The sequence below is a fragment of the Oreochromis niloticus genome, linkage group LG10 (assembly GCF_001858045.2).
Source record: "Oreochromis niloticus isolate F11D_XX linkage group LG10, O_niloticus_UMD_NMBU, whole genome shotgun sequence".
Lineage (NCBI taxonomy): Eukaryota > Metazoa > Chordata > Actinopteri > Cichliformes > Cichlidae > Oreochromis > Oreochromis niloticus.
In genome coordinates this window covers 7,430,330-7,446,400 of record NC_031975.2, presented here as the reverse complement: position 1 = coordinate 7,446,400, position 16,071 = coordinate 7,430,330, and the positions used below count along the sequence as shown (strand labels likewise).

At 40.6% G+C, this 16,071-nt stretch overlaps 1 protein-coding gene across 1 annotated transcript in view; it reads left to right on the top strand.

Annotated features, from left to right (window-relative positions):
* Window positions 1-16,071, top strand: part of msi2b (musashi RNA-binding protein 2b) — a 258,025-nt gene that overhangs the window by 73,983 nt on the left and 167,971 nt on the right. Inside the window, 1 exon segment of the mRNA XM_019363878.2 lies at window positions 7,443-7,535. Within this exon segment, the coding sequence (XP_019219423.1) occupies window positions 7,443-7,535 (93 nt within the window).

Genomic DNA, 16,071 nt, shown 5'->3' with positions numbered 1-16,071 from the left:
GTCCTTTACTTTTAAAATTTGAATTGGCTATATAACAATTAAAGAGCTCAAATGCTGCATGTTGCTAAGACTTCTGACATTTCGGGATCGCAGGGTAGACTGACCCGAGGACATATTTTAGCAAACCAGACATCATGTACTGAACAGTGCAAGATGAATAGACGTGCTGTTAAACCCCAACTGTGAACTGTGATTGCAACAATCCCAATTCTGTGTTGTTCCTTGTTTACTATCCCACATGTCAGCGTTGGTGCTCCAGTTGCTAGTGGAACAGCTATAAAAGCATGGAAGAAGCAAAGACTCATCAGTTAGGCAATTTCACGTCAACAATGTCAACACTCTTTTTTTGTATGTTTATGTTAAGTCTTGTATTAACAGCGAAACACCGCAACGTCCCAAAAGCTCAGATGACGACAATTCCCTCTTCTCTTGCTCTCACCCTCAAAATGTTCAGTGTAACACTTGGTGTGAAGGCTTTATTGCACTTAAGGTAACATAATGTGTTGTCATCAACTCAGTTAATGGCATTTTCACTTCATCTGTCTTCACTATTTCTGAGGAGTGAGGAGGTAAATTTAGAGAGAATCCAGCAGAAACTTATAAATGTCAGTAGACACAGTAGAAGGACTGTGGAATGAAACAAGTACAAATTAAATTGGTGACTTACTCACACTTAAATTTTTCAGTTTATTCATCTTGGTTTCATTGCAATTATTTATTTTTACTAATAAATACCACTAAATTATATATGGTCAGATATAGGATTTTTTTAAGACCAATACAATAATGATATTTGGGTATTTAAAAATCTGACATATCGGATATATCAAGACACAAAACACAAACAGATTTCTCCAACATTTATTATATTTAGTTATTCATGAGTCCTTACTAAGATAATATGACAATGCAATTTAAAAATAAACTCATGGTTTTGTTACAATGAGTCGTGGATTATCGACTGCTCAGATCATCTGGTTGTTGTTTAGGTTCCAAACACTTTTTGCCAACAAGGAAGTTGTAGAGTCCCCTCTGGTGGACAAATGATGGGAACATTGTTGAAGGGTGTTTCTCCCATCTATTTTTCATGTATTGGCTGTTATGAATGCCGATACTAATACATTGGCGTATAGCGGATGTATCAAGCTCTATTGGCGGATAACATATGCTGGTAACTGATTCATTCATCAAAATCACACATATACACATCCAAAATATATAAGGGTAATAGGGAAAGCAGATATAGCCTCAATTATATCACAATATTTTAAGGAAATGTACAGTAATGACATGTCTGACAATATCAAACAAGGTTTTATTTGCAATTGCAGCTCACAGGTGGTAAGTGCACTTATTAGTGCAAACAGGATGAAGGACATTTTTCATCCTTCTTTCAGCAAACCTGATATGATAACCTAAATGTAAGATACATTCATCAATCTAATTAATTCCCCCCTTAAATGATGGCAAGCAAGCTGTACACCAAAAGACAGCCCAGTAACCCTGTACTGTATTGTTGTGGAAGTTCACTGTTTAGATGCGGTCTTCATATTGGTGTGTAGTGTCCTTTTCACGTAGTGCTGCATGCTCTTCATTTCAGTAGCATTATGGAGCTTCTAGGTGCCCTTCACGCACTAAGGGATGTTACACTGGGATTCTGTGGTGTGCTTTTGGAGGGATTTTAGCTGGAGGCGCACATCTCAGGAGAGTAGCCACAGTACACAGTCGTCTCCATTTATAGACCTTTTATCTAAACACACTGAGATCACTTGTAACCCTTTGCATATCGTTGAAAATGGTTGCAAACATTAAAAGTACTATGATGCACAGCTCCGTCCCTGCTGTGTTCACGTATGTCATATCTTTCCTACATTTCAAATGTATAATTAATATGATAGTTGGTGTCATAAGGAAAAGAAAACAACATAATTTTATGATCTGTGTATGTTTAAAGACGAATAAGCTAACGCAGTTGATTCCAATAAGTTCACTCACTTTGCCGCTCTGGCACTATGAGCCTTAATGCCTGTTGTCACCATGGAGAGAGAAATAAAGAAAGTAATTGTGTTGTGCCAGGGCTCAAGCAATCCTATCAGCTATTGGGCACACATGTCAGAGTATGAAGACAGGGCTGAAAACTTGACCAGTTGCTGCCTGATGGAGTGAGGCTGAAATATGAGCGGGGGGAATGGGTGGCCCAGAGGAAAGCAGGACAAACAGCTGATGTGGAGAGGCAAGCAGACATGAACATTGGCTTGTTTATTTTTATTTTTTATTTTTTTATACCTAGATTGGCAATGATAAAAGTGAGTGATGTTGATAAATGCTTGCACAGCCAGTTTATCAGCAGCTGTCTGGCTGGGGGTTGCCTGCGGCAGCGTCCAAGGCTGATAACCCCTGAGGCCCGAGGCATGATGTTGGGAGGAGGAGGGGTTTAGAAGATGATGCAGCTGCTGGGTTTTGGCCAGTGAATAACCCTAATTTAGTCAGTTGATACTTTGCATGTCCGCCATTAGTCAAGGGCTGCAAAGCAGTGAATAAGAAACATCATCAAGCTTCACTGAGAGCCTGTAAAAGTTTTTACAGAGCAGCAAATAGAAGTATTAAATGAAAGCAGGGAAAGAAAACAATTCTGTTAGTCTTATATTGTCATCTCCACGAGGGAAAACCCACCAGAAAAGAGCGGCATCTTTACCTTTACTCTGATCTGATGACATCTCAGACTCAGCTTGTCAGGCTCGGCTTTGTAATGCCAGACTTGACTCGGCTTTCTTCAGTCTAAGTTCTACTCTCTCATCCTCAGGTGTGCTTTGAGATTATCATTGCCACGTTGACATTAGGTGACATTGCATGTTAGCATGCATAATTTGGCTGGTGTTATGTCTTTTCTACACAAACCTTCTAATAGCAATTTAACCTAAGGACTAACAGAGGTACCATCTTGGAAAGCTTGACTTGCCATGATTTAAGTCACACGGATAAACTCAGATTTTGCTGTATAGCGTGTCAAACACTGAATTTACTGATTTGTTTGTTTTTCTGTGAATTGTTCAGGCTGATATCTGCAGCGATATTGATGGTCAAGAGTATTTAGACACCTGTGTGCCATCACTAATTACTACACAAGCTGTGTTTGCATATTTAAACCTGTGGCCCATTGCACATTCTCATGAAGTTGATGAAGCGCTGAGTGAGACTCGTTGCTCTTGTCAGTGTAATAAAACATCGCTGATTACATTTTTACTGGTTGAGCGTGCAGTGTCAGCCCCGGCCTCTCGTGGTTACTTTTTTTTCTGGTTATTTGTTCATCTTGGCGGCACCCCCAGGCCTAAAGAAGATGCTGTGCGCTGAGCTCTTTTCCCTTCTTCACCTTTAAATTAGAGTTAAAACTGGGAAATGACTTCATTTCTTTTCCCCTTTTTTGTTTTGTAGTTGGATTAATTGAATTGTATGATAAAACAATATTTTTTTTTAAAATCACTTGCGCAAAATTCATGAAAAAGAAACTAACTGTAGGAGAGGACCCATGTGTGGGAGGCTGTGTGCATATGTGCAGGCTATGTGCCTGTGAGACTGTGTGCACCTGGAAAGCACTTGACAGATGGTTCTTCAGCTCCAGCTGAACGTCGCTTCTTTTTTTCTCAGTGTTAAGCCTCTTTCATAGATGGAAAGTGTTTCGGTCAGCATTTTGATCAAGGTAGACTCTTTCAGCTTTCTTGATTGTTTGCCGGGCATCTCCAGAGTATGTTTATCCAGCCCCCATCATTTATTTTTGTTTGATTTAGGCGAGCCGAGAGAGATCAGAGCCGTGACTTTCTCCGCTGCGTTTTCTGACTCTTTTTTTTTTATTTGTTTGTTTTGCCAGTTAGATTACAGAGCGGTGCATCAAAAAACATTATATACCACATCGTATCAGTGAGCTCTCAATCTGTAGAATGGATTTAGTACTTTACAGAGACAGTAAATATTTTGTTTGGGTTAATGTGGTCTTTTTCGAAGTACAGTAATCTTGTTCTTTCTCTGTTTGCACAGGCCAAACTGGTACAAGAAAAACAAGCTGACCTTATAAGATGCATCATAAGTTAAAGTAAAAACCCACCATGTCTTAGTAAGGTGTTGGGTCAGCATATACAAAGAGAACAGCTTCAGTGTGCTTTGGTATTGATTCTCCAATCTCTGGAGCTCTACCGGAGGGCTTGAACACAGTTTTTCCAAAACATATTCCTTCATTTTGGGTTTTGATCGTGGTGGTTGACAGCATCTGTTCAAAAATCTATGCCCTATGTTCAAGACTAAGGAAAAACACTGACTGTTGTTTGGGTGAAGAAGCAGAAGAAGGTGCTGCAGTTTCACGGCAGGATTTCCATCATCATCATACATGTCAAAACAGAAAAACTCTTTATTGCCTTGGGACAGAGAAGAGGATGGATGGATGGATGGATAGTTTGTATTTAATTGCAGTGATCCTTTCCTCCAAACCAGAGCCACTGGATCCTTTCACTCTTGGGTCAAGGGCTCAACTTTTCTGCTCAACTTTTCCGTCCCTTACAAACTTAGGTCAGACTTTCATTGCACTAGCTTGTCATTCTTTCTCTTCACATAGGTAATGTAGGGCAGTTTATAAATATTTTTAGCTCAGACTTTGGATTCCTAACAAGATAATTGATTTACAATTGTATTATTGGCAAATTCTGTTTCCGAATGATTCTCTATTTTTGTCTTGTGTTCTGTTGGGGACTTTTGCCCCTCACTAGAAACCCAAACTCACTCCACACATGGTAGAGGTATGGTTAGGTATGGTATGTATATGATAGCATCACGCAATACAGATTTGTCGGCTCCACATCTATGATGCAAATCTCCTGTTCTATTACATCCTGAAGGTGCTCTATTAGATTGAGATCTGGTGACTGTGAAAGCCATTTGAGTACAGTGAACTCACTGTCAGGTTCAAGTGACCAGTTCGAGATGAAAATCAGCAGAATATGAGCAAACTATGCCAAGTCATAAAGGAATGGACATGATAAGCAGCAGGTTTTGGGGTTTAAACCATGATCAGTTTATACTAAGGGGCCCAAAATGTGACAAGTAAATAACCCCCACATCTTTATACCACCAGTAGCCTGAACCTTTGATACAAGTCGGGATATTTTCATTTTGTTTATGCCGAATTGTGACCCTACCGTCTTAGCATCACAGCAGAAATCAAGACTCATCAGACCAGACAACATTTTTTCCAGTTTTCTGCTGTGCAGTGTTGGGGAACCATGTGAACTGTAGCCTCCGTTTCCTGTTATTAGCTGACAGGAGTGGCACCCACTGTGGTCTTCTGCTGCTGTAGCCCATTTCACAGGCTGTGTGCTCAGAGATGCTCTTCTGCATACCTCGGTTGTAACTAGGGGTTATTTGAGTTACTGTTGCCTTCCTATTAGCTTGACGCAGTCTGGCAAATCTTTTCTGAACTACTGATCACTAGCTAGTCTCTCTTTTTTACCCATTCTCTATAAAGCCTGATTGTTTGCCATCTGGCACCAACGACCATGCCACATTCAAAGACATTTAAATCACCTTTCTTCCCCATTCTGATGCTCAGTTTGAAGTAAACGGGTCATAATGATCTTGTCTACACCCCTAAATTCACTTAGCTGCTGCCACGTGATTAGCTGATCAAATAGTTGTATTAATGAGCAGTTAGCAGTTATACCTAAAAAGTGGCCAGTGAGTATAATTAGATTTGAGTCCTGACAAACATGGTTTAATTATACTGGTTTCAGAAAGTAGGAGGCATCATACAAAACCCGTGTAATTTCAAGTCAAGCAACACATTTATTTTTTCCTATAAACTATGTCTCACATAGCATAACTGTGGACATAGTAGGGCACAGCGAAAGGGAATGTGGCTTATCTCTGTCAGCAGTTGAAGATGTGCAGCCTGGTGCCTGCAGCTCACTGTAGCTGCTCCTTCTTTGTTCCATTAGTCCCTGCCGTTTTTCAAACTGCGGGAAGATGCTGAAAATGACCACTGTCTTGTTTTGTCGATGCATATTTGATGAATGATAGCCTTTAGTGCAACGCTCACTGATAGACACTACATTTGCGGTGACTACTTCATAAAAAAAGGCCATTTGTGTTTCGCCACTTACTGTAGATGCTTTTAATGTGAAGCTGCAGCAGAAGGAAATGTTCTGATTGCATTAGCAGCAACTAAATACAGCTTCTTTTTTTTCTTTTTTCTTCCGGGAAAGTCACCACAGACATGGGTGATAATACCGTGCATTGATAAATATTGCATTACTCTCAGCGGTGGGCCATAGAGCTCGATCAACATTGTGCCATCGCATTTGGCAATAGATAGATAAACAAGTGATGTTTCCAAAGTTGATGATTAATTGACCTCACTGATGCCATGACCAGCATAATTGCGAATTTTCATGATCATAATAAAAATAAGTTTAGCGTCCTCTTTGTACCATTAAAAGGTAGAGCCACTAGCGAGGACTGGATCAGATAATAAGCTGCAATGTGATCACCACTGAAACAGTCTAAGGTGAAAGTCCTTCTCCCCACAGTGTTAGAGGCAGCCTCTCATTGCAGAGTCAGATGAGGCCAAAGCATTAATCATAATAACATCATATCCTGCACTTAAAAAAAAAAAATATGAATAACACAGACCCTTTAATACGGTTTAATTTGTTAGATGTTAAGGGGTTGTGAGTTTATGAAAACACTTGGTGTGTTGAGAAATATTGCTACATAAATATCACTTCATTTAGTTTACCAGCTAATTTTTAATTGGTGCAACCTTGTGTGCGTGAAAAAAAAAAGAAAAAGATTTTACACTCACGCCGATGTTGAATTGTTGCTGTGTTTCCCTGTTAAATTGTCCTCCTAAATTTAGCATGTAGTCGGCAGCAGATGTTTGTGCCCTTTTTGATACTGTGGGTAATAATCCTTAATATTCTCGCTGTTTGAAGCTAAATGAGGCTTTAATGCACTCTGATTCCATCTCCTAGCTCTCATTAATTGTTTTTCTTTCTTTTTTTTAAAAGTCCATGAATTATTTGTGTTGAGGTTTTTTTTATGTTTGGAAAGATAAAGAGAAACTTTTAAGGACAAAATGGATGAAATTTTAAATTCTCTCACAATCTGATTTGATTTGCACGTCCATCCGAAAAGCTATTGTGCAGAAAAGGTGCATGACTAAAATATTTTTGTTTTTCCTTCTAAGAGCTCAAGTGTTTGTGATCTTACTGGTGCTACTGTTTTTTTAATCTTCGTTGTGTGAATGCATGTATAGCTTTAGCATCACACTGTCTTTGCCCTGTTACATCCTCCAACCCAGGTGCTGCTCACTTACTGTGTATGAAGTCTCATTAAAGGTGTTGCACAAAGCATTTGAAGCTTTGTCACTAATCATCTCCTGTCGCCCTTTTTCCTTCCAGATGGTCACAAGAACAAAGAAAATATTTGTGGGTGGCTTGTCAGCCAATACAGTAGTGGAAGACGTGAAGCAGTATTTTGAACAGTTTGGGAAGGTAAGACTTGTTTTTTCTTGTCACTGCGCGCGGTGTTGTCACAATAGCCCACACTTTAGCGCTTCTCAATTCCTATTAAATGTTGGATTAATTCCGGTGTAACTTTGACCTCTTGACCAGCATCTCAGTCTTTATAGCTATCTCAAACATTGAGCCTTAAGAGGAATCAGCAGGGCAGGTTTTTCCCTTTATCTTTACAGTAGAACAAATGAATATGTGTTTCGACAGGCAAACATCTGAAGATATAGTAGCTTCACGCAGTGCACCATGGCTGGTCAGCAACATGTATTTTACTTACAGAGCAAACAAGCAGTGACAACCAGCTGCCATGACCAAACCACCCTACAAAGAGGAAAAAAACTCCTCCAAACAAAAACAAATAATGTTTTCTTTTTATCTGTGATAGCATAACATAAGAATCAAATACAACTCAGGATTGGAAATAAAGTTTCAACGGGCTATTGTGACGGCACTGACACAGCATTGTATTTAGCTGTCTGTTCCTTTATGCTGCTGCTGCATGCTGTTCTCACACGCAAATCCCCCCACCCATGAGTGAGACATATATGCACACCCATCTATACAAGGACGTATATATAGCGCTCTCACACGGTGACTCTAAAACACGTGCGTGCGCACACACACACACACACACACACACACACACACACACACACACACACACAAACAGTCTTTGATACAGTGGCAGCATTTCACAGATAATTTCCCCACACTGAGCAGAGATCCATTTCCCTCATGTCATAATCCACATCAGTCAAGGTCACCTTCAGCTGATACAGTCCCTGTAACATCAGCACTTGACCTTGAGTTTAAACAATTTTAGTGAGGATGGATTTTTCATGGGCAGATAATGTACCGCGGTACTGAAGGAGACAAAAGAGCCCTTAGAAATTAATAGAAACTGCATTTTTTCTTCTTGTTCAGAGACAATATGCAACCAGCTCTCCCCTATGAAGCCCACTGTTAGTTTCTTGACTGACAGCGAGCAAGGTGAAGGACTTTGTTTTGCTCCCTTTTTTTCGGTTGGAAGTGGCATCGAAGACCTCACCGTGGCCTGGCCTGCCATTTCAAATAAAGATGGCTTATTTGCACAATAGAACGCAGCAAGCAAATATTCAGCACGACTTTGCAATCAATGGATGTGAGAAAGGGCTCGAAATGATTTTCGACTTGATTGAATGACATAATTGACTTGATTATACAAAGTTTTTTCCCTCCTTGAGGAATCCTCAAATGCTTAGGAGGAAACAAACAAATCAGACTGATTGAGCGAGATCTTGTGCATGTTTCTGTGTGTGCTTTTATAGCCTACTTGTGCATGCTTGGATGTGTTAGCAGTACTTCTCTTGCCATGCGTGAGTGTGTCAGCGATTAAGTGTATTTATGTGGGTGCGTGATTAGGGGTGCTTGTGCGTATACGTGTGCACGTACATATGTGTGCGTATGAGCGTGTTTGAGTGTGTTCGGCACAAAAAAAGAACATCAGAGGTTGATACTTGGGGCTATGGCAGACAAGATACAGAGCAAAAAAAAGAAAGTGGTTCTCTCTGTTTTGTGTGTGTCCTTTCTTTCAGCCTTACACATCCCAGGATTTATTAAATAACCTGCCTGTCAGTGCAACCTACCATTATCGCCACATACACACCACTCTGAAGACTTATCCACAGAAGGAAAAACCAATTAATTCAGTTTCCCCTTCATAGAATCTTGGTGGCAGTATGTGTGTCAGTCTGTCAGTCAGCCATCAGTCCGTCTTTCTGTCTGTCAGCCTATGTGCATGTCAAGGGGGACATTAGCCAGCATGGTGGCAGGGCAGCTAGTCATTTATATTTCTGGGAAGTCTGTTTTGAAACACTTATCAATCATCAGAGAACTACAGCTTAAGGCACCAGCGAATGTTCTTTCTCACTGGGAACAGGCCATTTCACTGATACTATTTAGCAACTCCTCTGTCTATATATATATATATATATATATATGTATTTGTATATGCGCGTGTATGTGTGTGCTATGTCGCCAATTAGCAGGATGTGGTCTGCAGAGATGGCGGTGGTTGGGAGGCAGTGAAGGAGAAACAGCTGGTGTGGCCACAATTGGGTCACAGGTTTTGTCTGTAACCTGCACACCTCCTCTCCCTCCCACCTCAGTCCCTCCCTTCTGTCTCCATTCTGTCACGGTGGAGATGTGGCATTTGTTATGGGCAGAGGCTGACAGCTCTCATGCACATCAGTCTCACTGCCACTCTCCCAGCCGTCACTATTAGGAAAGTGCCTGAGCCTGGCACAACTTCAGAGGAGCTGCTCCACAGCCAGAGACACTTTTTTGTCACCTACAGTACATGCTGGAGGTGTGCATTTGAAGTGATTGTGACAGTCATTTGAATGGAACTGAAGTGTGGTTGTGTTTGACTGATTCTAATGCATCTCAGATGGATCCCATTACCTGCCTAATAGTAGCCACATCCTGCCTTCCATTTTTTTTCTTTTTTCCCAGGCTGCACACTGCACTTTAGCCCTGCAAGCCAGATGAGACAATCTTATCAGTACTGCCTGGCCTCCCTTTATATTCAAGGACTCTTAACTGGAGGCTGCTGCTGCTATTTCTGTCTTGCAATAAAGTCAAATTAATCATTGTGCTGTTTGTGCTACTATGTGCTACTGTGCAGACTTTAAGAAAAGACTGTTAGCCTTCACATATAGCATTTTTGGTTATTTCCCCTCATATTTAGACCTTGCTTGTTGACATTTTTCCCATTTTTTTAAATCTCATATTGCTAGGTTTGCAATATGCACAGTCACTTGTAAGCATTCTTAATTCATTTAACTCGTCAAAGCTGCCTTTGCTTTTGTCTGTAGTTTGCACAACAAGCAGATACACCCCCTGCAGACTGCTTTTGTTTCTGCCCTGCACAGTGGTGTCACAGCGACCAAAGTTTGAGCTATTTCCCACCGAATGCTGTGTTGTTGGATCTATCATTAATAAGATTACTGCAAGAAGTTAATTTGATGATTGGAAATTCATTAAAGCCTCAGTCCTAATCACTGTACAGCACCACCTGTCAAGCTAATGTTCTCCACTGCAATTTAGACCGCATGAGCAACATCTCGGTCTCTACACTAGCTTTAATGTGAGCCCTCAAAGAAGCCAGCAGATCAGGTTTGCCTGTTTTCTGCCAGCAAGATCATCAAGATAAATAAATGTGTTGTGACAATGCAAATGGTTGTTGATAGGCAGTAGCTTCACAAAGCCCATCGTGTGACATGCTCAAACACCATATATTTAGTTAAGTACTTAACTAAATGAAATTTGTGAGCATAAATTGGTAAAGTTTTCCTTTAACCTATATCTGTTGGGTTGCTGTCTAGATTCAAAAGCACTGAAATAATAAAGTTTTCATATTAGGCAAAATTTAGTTTTGGACTTAAGCAAGTATGTCATTATCATTTTCTAAACTCTAATAGTATGCCGATGTCACCAAAATGTCGCTTAAGTAGTACCTACTCCCATCTTTAATCAAAGATGGGAGTAGGTTTGTTGACACCTTAGAAATTTGCATGTGGTCTGCAACCAGAGGCCTGCCCTGGCCTCAAATGAGCTCTCCCTGCAGTTAAAGTCCTAGTTAGCTGTGTTGGATAATGCTTCCTCATTGGTTTATTGTAATCGGCTTTGAATGCGTCTCATAGTGCCTTTATTTGGCTGAGCTGAAACAACTACAGCTCACTGACTTAGTTCCTGCAGACCTGAAGCTGACGGTTAGTTTCATCAGAACTACTTGCTTCCATGTCACTGGGCTGCCACAATCGTCTCTTTATGTCTAAGCGGTCCTAGGTCTCTTGCTCCACTGGTCTAGAGCCAGATCCTGGAGGTGGAGCTCAGTGGCAGCAGGAGAAGGAGGAGCTTAACCAATTCAGTGCCACTGGGCTCAGGAGCAATAAAGGTAGACACATAGTTTATCACTGAGTTATAAAATACAGCAGTGGTCTTACAGTGAAGAAAAAGAAGAAACAAATGGCAGATGAGAGACGTGACTGCTAGAGTGATGGCTTGTGTTGGAGGACACTGGAAGGATGAGTGAACTGATGGAAAGATCACTGTCAGAGTGCCTTCTCCCAACCGAGAGCTGCTATGTGCTGTTTCACCCTTGGCTAGGGAACTGCATACTTCTCTTATACTTTCACTGAAAGGAAGCAGATGAGAGGCAGAATTAAAATGCAGGCATCGGGCAAAGATTCCTTGGTTAGTGCATGAAATTTGTTCTGTGGCTCTGGTAATCTAATACCACGGCTGACATTTTGCATGCCCTTAGATTTTGTAAATGGCAAAAAAATAACTCTGTGACCGCCTGTAAAGACCGTATGAATTAATTTTGCATACCTGCCCAGGGTCCTTAAAGACGTTCAAGGTTTTCAGGTATTCCGAGGGAAAAAGCAGCCCTGATGACAATGATCATTATAGAATATAGAGTACTGTGGCATGCCATCCTCGCAGAGCCCATTTCAATCAGTGCTCAGAGATTGCAAATCACAAATAATAATTGATCTCATCACTCCTGTCTTATCTGTTTGATTTCAGATTAAATTTAACCTACAATGGCACTTAGGCTCTTTCAACAACCCATCCACTGAGCTTAAAATAGAAACCGTTAGCACGCACATTAATTGCACTTTGGGCTTGTTCACATGTTCAACATGTTCATTGGCTGAAATGGCAGACATGGATGATCATTGCAGAAAAGTACACTTCATGCGAGGGAAAGGAACCTAATCAAAAGGCCACAGTTCTTCATTCCACTTCCTCGGCTGGTGCAGGTGCACATTTGCATGCCATTTACATGGTAGCTCACAGTGACCACCACTACTCCATCGTCTCAGTGTCCATCATCTGCTGACATTCTGTGATTGTTTCCTCTCTGCGGCGACTCCCCCAATCAGCCGAGGATATAGTCTGGTTCCAGTGATTATAAGGAGTGATCAGAGCAGCAATGATGGAGCTTGTGCCTTGCAATGGAGATTTAGCCAGAAGCTTCAATCTCATTGCAGTCACTTGTAGTTAGTGACTGAGACTAGCAATGAGAAGGGCAGTGCAATATAAATGAATTGGCTATGAATGTGGATATGGCCGTGGTGCTGCAGGGACACACGGGGGGAAGGGGCCCGTAAGACAAACTATTTCATATCCCCCTCGACCTTTATTTGCCCAGTGGCCCAGCAACATTTTCAATAGAGTAGCTTTTAAATGGCCGTAAAAAAATTGAGATCTATTGCAGGTCTGAGAGCGTTTCTCGAGTGTATGTCTTTGTGTAAGAGAGTGAACGTGTGCATGTGTTAATGTATATGTCTTTACTGCAGATTGCTGCAGACCTTTAACAGAGGATTAAATAGAATTTAGAGCACTAAGTAATAGCACAATATCAAGTGGTCTTTAACAACTAGATGCTGTGCAGTATAGGCGGCTCACGAAAAAGAGCTGTGGATCAAGGGAGATTGACACCTTTCTGTAGGTCTGTAGCCTCATCTCCCAGCTGTCCCTCCTGAAATGGCTCCCCCGGGGATAAGCTGGGATTGGCTTGATTGTGTTATCGGCGACTGATCAGGTCATTGAATGATGGAATTTTGAGCCCCTGTTCTGCTTAAAGAATGAAATGTTTAAAAAAAGATTGACTGTGATTGGATCAGATCCAGCACCTGCTCAAAGGGGGTCAATCAGGTGAAGGCAGGAGGCAGCAATCTCTCTTGTGACACGAGTAGACCGGGGAATTAATGTGTGTGTTGGGGTGGAGTGTTGATGGTGGTGGTGGATAGATGGTTGGGAGGGGGCAGAGATGCCATTCACCAGAGGAAGCGGTTTTAAAAATGTCATCAGAGGAAGTGTCATGAGTAATTTGCAGCGGTCTCACCATCAGACTGGTGTGGAGGTGGACACCTCGGCTTTGCAAACTGTGGTCTAGTCCTTAGGGAATCTTATGTGGGAGAGCACTTCTGAGACTCAAAAAAGAGCTTTATTTCCCAGATGCCTATGAAATATGCTTTGGTATATGCTATGTGTGTGTTTTCTATAGATAGATAGGTAGATGGATAGACTGCGTTTAAATCCCTTTTAAAAAAATTCGCCCTCATCTGACATTTTTCATAGAGCATGACTCAGCAACACCTGCGAAACAAGCTGTTGACACAGTACAGCTCAAATGATGACAATGCACATTTCTTACCAATATATAAAGTGATACACAGAGCTGTACAGATCATTCGTGCTGTCCTCTGCACGGATTTATCTCAAATCAGCCACTGCCTAAACAGCCATTAACATTTTACAAGTATATGACAAACAGAATAAAACAGCCATCTTTAGCATTGGGTCCACACACTTATGTAGAGAACAGTAGTAAAAGAACAAGAGCTTCAAAATCATGTTCAATAATATTTCTGTGATATGCTTTGAAAATTAAGACGAGACAAAAGTGAGGAAAGAATACTGCATTGCGGTGAGAGTTGGCTATAACTTACTTTCCACAACACTGACAGTATATATGTCTTTCATATAGTATGTGAATTCAGCATAAGTGTTGACTTCAAGTGGCCCTTTGCTTTTCCTTCTTTAGCCACCTACTGCTGTGTGTGACCAGGTCCACAGGCAGCTCCAGCTCATGTTATGAGTGCCTCCTACACACTGCCTTCTTGAAATCACCAGATAAATGTTCTTACATGAAAATGTACACAATGTGCTGTGGTTTGATGTGAAGGGCTAAGTAAGTCTCAAAGGTTTCACTTAGCTAAAACACTTACAGCTCATTCCTGCATGTGTATGTGTGCCTGAGTATCCTCAGTTCTTCTAAAAGTGTTAGATTATGTAGACTTAAGGAGAAATGTGAACCATTAAATGAAGTTATTAGAAATTTCTTGTTAGGTTTCATTTTGAAGCTACATTGGTAGTGACAAGACTGATTGGAAAAATATTTAGTTGAAGCAGAGTAAGTAGGCCAAACAAAAGAGAGTAATTGCTATGAAAACTGTAGTTTCAGCAAAAGATCTAATTGCAGAGGTTGTCATTTTCTTTCTAACGTGCTTTCTCTTATGCAGCTCTTCTCTGATTCTGTTGTATTCTTTGTTCTCATATATTTTTGAGAGTTTGTTCATTTTCTGTAGTGAATATGTTTTGTTAAAAAATGACAATGTTAACATGTTGTTAGCATAACCATTATTGCCTCATGTTTCTACACAAATGGTCGGTGTATCACAAAAGGCACTAAGACTTATCCTCTGAGATATGTGAATATATCTCACAGTTCTGTGCTAGTTTACCCATGTTTTTAACACACTACGGTGAATAAGCAAATCAGTGTGGCAAGGCATTCATTAGTTGTCAGGCTGTTAATCTGTTAATAACCATCATTCCTGTTGAAGAAGCATTTTGGAAATGTGTATTAGGCATATAAACAAAATTTCAAAATGTGTGAGTTCATACTGTAAAGCTAACAAGCTGAACATGTTATGCTCTAACACAGAAATGTCAAACTCGAAATTTTACGTGGTGGGTCACATACGGCCCTTGAGTGAGCTGAACCAGTGCAATTTCCTTTTCTGTCAGAGTAAATCATTTTAACTACACATTTAAACGCTTATACATTTTAATATAAGAAAAACAAGTGCAATTTCAACAATACATTTCAGTTTTGTTCTTTTTTGGTTTACATAATAAAGAAATGCCAGTGTAGTTAATAAAAGAGGTCTGCCAGACTCTTTGGGTTTCAATTGTAAGAAATAAATATAAAATTATAGAGAGATTTCTGTTAGCTCAGTGCCAGACCGGACAGAAATGCAAAGTGGAAGGTGAAAAATGGGACCTCTTTGTCATTTCATTGTTCATGTTTTAGTGTATTTTCATTCAATTTTTATTTATACAGCACCAAATCACAACAACAGTCGCCTCAAGGCACTTGTAAGGTAGACAATAATACATAGAGAGAAAAACCCAACAATCATATGACTCCCTATGAGCAAGCACTTTGGCAACAGCGGGAAGGAAAAACTCCCTTTTCACAGGAAGAAACCTCTGGCATAACCAGGCTCAGGAAGGGACGGCCATCTGCCGTGACTGGTTGGGGTGAGAGAAGGAAGACAGGAGTATGAATGGCAATAGGGGAGGTCTTTATGAGTAGTGAAAAGCTGTAACCCTTATGAAAATACAGTTAGACATTCATAATTTATCCTATCCATTACATTTTACGAAGCCATCCAGTGGGCTAGATTGGAGTCTGTGGCGGCACAATTCTGGCCCCTGGGCCTTATGTTTTACACCCCTGCTCTAACCTTTCTGTGAAACATTGAAAAAAAGGTGATGAAAGAGTGACATACAGATGCTTTCCCCCAAAATAAATATACAACTTAAAGCAAGTCATGTGACTAGAGGACCAACAAGGGGACGTATTCAGAAGAATTTCAGTAAGAAACAGGGGAGGATAGACAATTCAGGGACACAAACTATTTCAAAAGATATATACTGTACTTTACTGTTAAAT